This window comes from Papilio xuthus, unplaced genomic scaffold (assembly GCF_000836235.2).
Source record: "Papilio xuthus unplaced genomic scaffold, Pxut_1.1 DF826961.1, whole genome shotgun sequence".
Classification (NCBI taxonomy): Eukaryota; Metazoa; Arthropoda; class Insecta; order Lepidoptera; family Papilionidae; genus Papilio; species Papilio xuthus.
Window position 1 is genome coordinate 4902505 of NW_013531688.1, and position 7418 is coordinate 4909922.

General features: G+C 32.7%; 2 protein-coding genes across 2 annotated transcripts in view; one reads left to right on the forward strand and one right to left on the reverse strand.

The window, feature by feature from the left end:
- Positions 1–280: 280 nt before the first annotated feature.
- Positions 281–4076, reverse strand: dmt (dalmatian). Its single transcript, XM_013315625.1, has 3 exons — positions 1469–4076; positions 981–1190; positions 281–555 (listed from the first exon to the last, which is right to left on the reverse strand). Exons 1-3 carry the CDS (start codon positions 3860–3862, stop codon positions 475–477), a joined length of 2685 nt encoding a protein of 894 aa, XP_013171079.1. The 5' UTR covers positions 3863–4076; the 3' UTR covers positions 281–474.
- Positions 4077–4423: 347 nt separating this feature from the next.
- The window catches only part of LOC106119921 (chromosome-associated kinesin KIF4A-like), a 6080-nt gene continuing 3085 nt past the window's right edge, over positions 4424–7418 (forward strand). The window contains exons 1-8 of the mRNA XM_013315047.1: positions 4424–5007; positions 5308–5406; positions 5486–5677; positions 5801–5960; positions 6042–6253; positions 6331–6493; positions 6570–7095; positions 7171–7415. Coding sequence (XP_013170501.1) covers positions 4767–5007; positions 5308–5406; positions 5486–5677; positions 5801–5960; positions 6042–6253; positions 6331–6493; positions 6570–7095; positions 7171–7415 — 1838 coding nt within the window. The 5' untranslated portion in view covers positions 4424–4766. The remainder of the gene's footprint in view (positions 5008–5307; positions 5407–5485; positions 5678–5800; positions 5961–6041; positions 6254–6330; positions 6494–6569; positions 7096–7170; positions 7416–7418) is intronic.

Consider the following 7418-nt stretch of genomic DNA (forward strand, 5'->3'; position numbering starts at 1 on the left):
ATGGTCAAATAAACATCGGTCTATAATTCATAATCCGTCAGAAAATTAGGATCATATCAAATATGATATGTCCTTTTTTATCGTAATTTTTCGTTTTAGAACTATCATGGCCAATCTATCATGGCCAATCTATCATGGCCAATCTATCAAACCAATCTTCGAAGATAAAAATTAATACTAACAAAATATCAACTCACGATTCTTCAATTAAGGTCAAGTTAAAATTTTTAACTGAAAACTTATATTTTAATTAATTAAACTTAATAATATTATTGCCTTAAAATAAAAATAATATGTATATCCTATACTAACATCAAATGTATTTAACAATTACAAGTTGTCCTTCGAGAACATTCCAAACGCTGTATGAAATTCTTCATAAAATGTTCTCTTTGAAAAACCTTTTACATGTTTTATGCCAATGGAAACGCAGATTAAACTTTAATTTTACCTTGAAAATGGCGTCCATTATAATTATTCCACAATTAAATCAAAATGATCAATATCTTCGCACATTGAATTGAAACCAGCCGCCCATTCTTCTGCTTCTTTATCCTGAAATAAAAATATCAATACAATTTGATATTCTTATTTATAGGTTAACCAAGAATATAAGAATCCTGGTTCGGGACACTTTAGTCATCTTCATTATATCACTTAAAGCATGGGGAATTCAGGGTATAAGGCACTTGACTTATACTGCAGGTCCTGCGTTTATAGCCCAATATTTTCTTTGATTAATTCATTAGGTGAAAGAAAACATCGTGAGAGAATTTCAAAGATATCTGTGAAGTTAACATGCACTTGGACAGCGTAGTTGAGTATGACATAGACACTGACTTAAGGTATTCTCGGAGCCCCTCAATGGTGATGTATAGTGAGCTGATGATCATATCACTTTGTAATGTGATATTTTTTTTTATATTCCTGGTCAAACTATATTTAATTTAGTTGGATTGAAACAGAATAGATAAAGTTACCTCTTTCTTTGAACGCTGTTTGGCTGTCTTTTTCTTTTTCTTCAATCTTTTAGTTTGTGCAGTTGGTATTTCAAAAGTAAGATCATCTAGGTTGTCTTCCTCTCCGCTGGACCCTCCTTGGCGACCTTGGATCTCCTCCTGTGTGTCACTGGATTCAGAATGATGTCGGAATGCAACTTTCTTAGCTTTACCATAACTCTTTCTTGGTGGCTGGAAAATATAATAAGGAAATTATAAATTAACTTAAAAATGACATACAAATAAGATAAATATTCCCATTTAATGTCAAACTCTATCATAAAATATTTCTCCTTACTTTAGGATTTCTTATATGATTCACAGTTAGAAATTTTACAAAATTCCTTAACCATAAAGCAGGTACAAATGTACTTTTATTATTCCTTGTTTTTTTATTATTGGCGTTCTGATGATTGACTTTCTAAATTCATAGATCTTTGAAATTTATAACATCGGGGAAAAAACCTTACCTTGGAATGTACAACTTCAAGATCTTCAAATAAATGCACAGACTGGGAATCTTCTGGACTTATATTAATTTGTTCTACTGTATTATTTGTTTCTTCTGTAATTTCCTTAGCTTTTTCTTGGAAAAGATTCTGTTCTATATCTTCATTAAAAACTTTATTTATTGCATTTCTATCTTTTTTATTCCTTGCCCCCAAAGGCATTCTTATTGGGCCCTTTTGTACGTTAAATTCTTGTAATATTGCTCTGGATCTAGGTCTTAATGCATTTATTCTACCTTTATCTTTCTTGACTGGTGAAACATTCTCTTGTTCCAAACTTTCATCAAATCCAAAGAATGTTACATCTTTGTCCAATTCATTTTTACGAGATTTTTTTGTATGAGATTTCATTGGTGAGTTTTGTATAAGTTCTGTTGAATTTTCTTTATCTGATAAATCAGTACTTTTTTTAGATGACTTTTTCTGTGGTGTTTTTTGTACAGAATTAGACAAAATCGGTTCTTCCATAGGTAATGTGTCTGTGTCAAAATTATGATTTCCCGGATCTTTAACTGGAGTTGTTTTCGTTTTTAATTTCTTTCTTGTTTGTTTATCTACAACTTCTTTGAAGAATGAAATTATACTTGTTTGTTTTAACTTAGATGATGTTTCCGTTTCAATTATTTCTGGTAATGGTTCAGGATCTTCTGATACCATATTTGTATAGACATGTTTTTTCTTATCATTAAAATTTATAAATGAACATTCAAAAGCTGGTGTCATATTTGGTTTAACATACGTATTTACTTGCCATTTTATTGGTAATTGTTCATATTCTGCTCTCCAGGGAGTGGCTGATGGGTTTCTTGTAGACACATTCATACTACTACTGGCTACTGGAATATCATCAAAGAAACTTATATCCTCTTGTATATTTAAAGGATCGTTATTTGGAACTCTTTCCGTTGTGCATATGTCTCGAGGTTGAGATGCTTGTCTTGCATGGTCAGGGGTATTTACGGGGGAATAATTTAAATCATTATAATCATTAGCAACTGATACATCATTTAGAACTATGTCTTCTACGTTGAAAGAGTTGAAATTTGGTTGTAACCCATTTTCTCCTGTATGAGTTACATTTTTAGTTAAAGTATTATTTGTATTTTGAAGTACATTTTCAGTTACTGCATTATTTGTACTTTGAGGTACATTTTCGATTTTTTTATCAACATTAGGTGTTTGTTTGTTTTGAGATGGTAGTGGTGTTTCAATTTGCTGTTTAGCATAAGTTTTTTTAGATAGTTTATTTTTTAAATCTGCTAATGATTTTGCAACATTCTTATCGTAGTTGCTTTTAAAACCAGGTTTAGGTTTATCTTCTTTGTTCCTAATAATTCTTTTGCGTTTTTTCTTTTGTGGTGGCGGCTCCTGGGCAGGATCGTAAGTGAATTCATACACATCAAGATTATTGGCACTTCTTTTCTTGGCATCTTTTTTCTCATCAAATAGTCTGAAGGAGTAATCTTTCTTTATAATTCTATTCTTAGTTATTATATTTACATCTTTACAAGGTGATGTAGTGCATAAACTTTGTTTTGGGTTCGTATCTTTTGCGTTATTATTGGTATCAGCTTGTTTTTTCTTTGTATTAGTGATTTTCTTGCCAGCTTTTTGTTTTTCCTGTACAGGCTTAATTAGTTTGCGTTTTGTGGATCTCATGTTTCTTTTTGGTTTTTCCATTGATGAATTATAACTGCTGCTACTATCTTCAATACTACTACTACCTTTTGAGCTTTCTGTTGTTATACTCTGGTTTTTATTAGTACCTCTTTTAATAATTTTATTATCAATTTTAGCAGATACTTCTTTATCTTTGCTTTGCACTATTGGTGTACTTGCCTGTATTGGTTGAACTGGAATACATTTACTTGGACTTATAAAATGATTTTCAAATTTAGATGGAAGACGACATATCCTTTTAGGACGACTGTCAGCAATACGTTTCTCAACAACTTCCTCACATACTTGTTGTATTGGTTCAATAATAATTACTGGTTGCTTTTGTAGTATCGTTTGAATTTCTGGTTTGGTTGGTAGTTTATTACTTTTAAAGTTTAAAACTTGATTGTCACTTGAGATGTCTGGCACCTTTTGATTTCGCTTCGGCTGATCTTTTTCAGTTTCTTTGACATCAACAGTATTTACTTTTTTTGATTTCATTTTTCTTGTTTGTATCCCCATTTTAGGAGAAGTCAAGGGATCATTATCGTCTGATGCCGAATTGGTTTTATCAGCTAAAGCTTTTCTGGGGGCCTTAGTATTTTTAACAACACTTTTTGGAATTCCCTTAGTTGCAACGAACGTGTTTTCTTTCGATGTTGTAATGTTTTTGATTCTTTTAGATTTTGGCGGCATGATGTACAACAAACAGTTGACACAAGCACTAATTCACAAACGCAGACAAGTAAATCAGCAACGAATTTGGCTTACATGATTTTACTCTACACTTCTTAAAATTCTTGGATAATGTGAAAGGTAAACTCAAAATTAAAGTTTTATTTCAAGCTGAAGTTAATCTAAACTTTGTTTTCTAAACTTTCGCTCGTTTTTTGCATTTGACAAGCTGCTTGACAACTGGATGATGTTGTCATTATCATAATTTTTTTTATGGGCAAAGAGTGTATACCAAAATTAATAACGCGTACCAAAATTATGACGTAAACCTAGTACAAACAATTAGAACAAGATCGAGTAAAAGTTATTTATATTTTTAATAAACTATGTGTATCGCCCTACATGAAGTTAAATGTATTTGATCAATTATTAATAAATGTTTTTGTTGGAGTTGATTTTATCTTTGAGAAAAACTTTTTTCAAGTACCCCACTCCTAGCCTTTATTATTTTGATTTGACATTTGTTACCAGGTCATAAAATTAAAAAAAAGGATTGACATTGTTCAATTTCCGACTACTCGATCCGTTAAGATTTTAAAAGTTTGGATTTAGTTTTACGAATGTTGTTTCCTGTAATTGTTAAGTTGTAATGTGCTTCAATTACGAACCATTGTGCTAAAATCATAGGTGAATATTGCACCTTTACAGAAATGTCTATAAAATAACGTGATTGCATACAATTTACGAAATGTGATGAAATTAATTGTACTAGCACGTATGTCCGAATAGTACATGATACTGAACCAATATCCTTAAAATCCAGCCTAATGGAGCTATTTGGTAGCAAAAGGAAAATTACGAAAATTGTATATAGATTCTGAAAATTAAGAAAATCATATCAAGAAAGTGATTTCAACTCACAAAGATGGACTGTGAGAATAATAAAGGAACCGTTGATACGGTGCAAGTGGCTTTACGAATTAGGCCGCTAATGCCCGAAGAATTAAAACGCGGCTGTGATGAATGCATATCAGTAGTCCCTGGGGAGCCTCAAGTTCAAATAAAAGACCTTGCATTCACATACAATTATGTATTTCCACAACATATTACACAACAAGAGTTTTATGATACTGCAGTCAAAGGCCTTATAGAAAAATTGTTTCAAGGTATGTATTTAAACTTACTAATATTATAAATAAGAATATATTGATGGAGGTTTATCGGTATAGAATATCGAGGTAGAATCGGCAGATAGACTTAACATGTCTTGATGAAATTTGGCATAGATATAGAACATAGTCTGGAAGAACAGACATACTTTATACAAAGTAATTTTTTTAATTTCACAAGTATAAAGTCACGGGCTTTTTCTTGTGCCAGATGAAGAAACTTTGAAATTTTGAGTTATTCTCTAAACTTGCAATTGCCTTATTAAACTTTTTAAATTTATTCAATATGTTTTTTAGGATACAATGTTACAATACTTGCTTATGGACAAACTGGCTCAGGGAAAACATACACAATGGGCACTAATTATTCAGGTGAAGGAGATACAACAAAATTAGGTAAGATGCAAAGTTTTAAAGATTGTTGTATGATAAAAAAAAGTTATATAGATGTTTATCAAATTTTTTGTATTTTTAGGTATAATACCACTGGCAGTTGCTGATATATTTGACTTCATAGATGTGAATGAGAACAAGTTTACTTTCAAAGTGACAGTTTCATTCATGGAGCTATATCAGGAGCAGTGCTACGACCTACTCTCCGGCAAGGAGCGAGGACACAGTGTCATAGATATTAGAGAGGATATCAATAAAGGTGTACACTTGCCAGGTAAATTTGTTCTTCCTAAGGTCAGCTCTCCATCATAAATTAGTTACTAAATACTGGTTAATGAAAAAGTTAGGCCATAGGTATTGCAAGGTAAGTTTAATAAAATTTCAAATTATTCCTTAGGCATCACAGAGTTACCAGTAACATCCACTGCGGAGACAATGTTGGTGCTGGAGAAAGGTTCCATTGGCAGAGTGACAGGATCCACTGCTATGAACCAAGCATCCAGCAGAAGTCATGCTGTATTTACCATAGTGGTTGCTAAAGAAAGTAAAACTGACAAGTGAGTGCAATAAAAATTAAATAATTTAAATTACTTTTTTTCTTTATATCATCATAAAGTAATTAAATAATTTGGTTCCAGAAACCTTGCAACTACCTCAAAATTTCACTTTGTGGATTTAGCTGGGTCGGAGAGAGTTAAAAAGACAAAAGCAAGTGGTGAAAGACTTAAAGAAGGTGTGAAAATAAATCAAGGTCTCTTAGCATTAGGGAATGTGATATCTGCACTGGGTGACGGCACAAACAGAAGCTTCATCAGCTACAGAGACAGCAAGCTGACGAGGTTGCTGCAAGGTATGTGCAGTGTGTGTCAGTGTGATATTGTATAATGGCTGTTTGCTAGTGTATGATGTTGTGTGAACATTGTGCAGACAGCCTGGGCGGCAACTCGCTGACGATGATGGTGGCGTGCGTGAGCCCCGCAGACTACAACCTGGACGAGACTGTGTCGACGCTGCGCTACGCAGACCGCGCACGTCGCATCCGCAACAAGCCAGTCATCAACCAGGACGCCAAGGCTGCTGAGATCATCAGGTCATGCATACATACATACACTCATACTCATCTTGTCCTAGTCCTTTTTGTGTGTTACAACTCATTTTAATTACAGGTTAAACAACTTGGTGAATGAACTGAGACTTCAATTAGTAGGAAAACTCCCAACAATTAGTGAACATGGTGATGAGCATTTAAGGGAAGAATTAGAATTGGAAAAGGCAAAATATGCGGATCTCATGAAAAAACACAAGCAAATGACAGAACATCTTAGTAATGTTTTGATAGAGAATACTAATTTATGTGAAAAAGCATTACTAGCGGAGGCGGCCAAGGATAAGATAGAAAGAAAACTGAATGAACTGACAGAACAATGTAATCAAACTATAGATAATTTGAATACAACTGACAAAGTTACTGATGAGGAACAAAAGAACAGTGTAGTTGATTATCTTAAAGAAATAAAAGGACGGTTAGAAGATCTGCAATTTGTTAACATGAAGACAAATGAAGAATTAATTGATCATGAGATAAAACTATCGTATGTTAAAGAAGAAAATGAAAGTGAAAAAGTTGATGATGGAATTCCTCTTAATGAAGATCAAGCTGTCATGGAGGAGGAGAAACGAGCAATGGGTCAGGTATGTATAATTTTATCAATATATTTAACTTACTAATATCCTGAACTATAAAAATAACAATATTTTTGTTGGTAGGTTGCATTAAATCAAGAATTACAAGAGTTAAATCGAGCTATGGCTATCAAAGCTTCAGTAGTGCAGGCGATACTAGCTAGTAATAAAGATGTTATAGATAGCCACAATAACCTGAAGGAGAATGAAGAGAAGATTGCTCATCTGGAGAAGGAAAGAGATGAGCTCATGCAGCAGCTGAAACAAACTAAGGTAATATGCACTAAAAATAGTCTAAACTATGAGACATTTGTTAAAAAAATTAACATGTA

What these genes read in the sequence shown, in the direction of transcription:
- dmt (XM_013315625.1), bottom strand. Translation starts at nt 3,862, where the DNA reads ATGCCGCCAAAATCTAAAAGAATCAAAAACATTACAACATCGAAAGAA. An exon ending in TTGAAGTTGTACATTCCAAG is followed by an intron (nt 1,191 to 1,468) that starts GTAAGGTTTTTT and finishes TATATTTTCCAG; the next exon opens with CCACCAAGAAAGAGTTATGG. An exon ending in AACAGCGTTCAAAGAAAGAG is followed by an intron (nt 556 to 980) that starts GTAACTTTATCT and finishes TTTTTATTTCAG; the next exon opens with GATAAAGAAGCAGAAGAATG.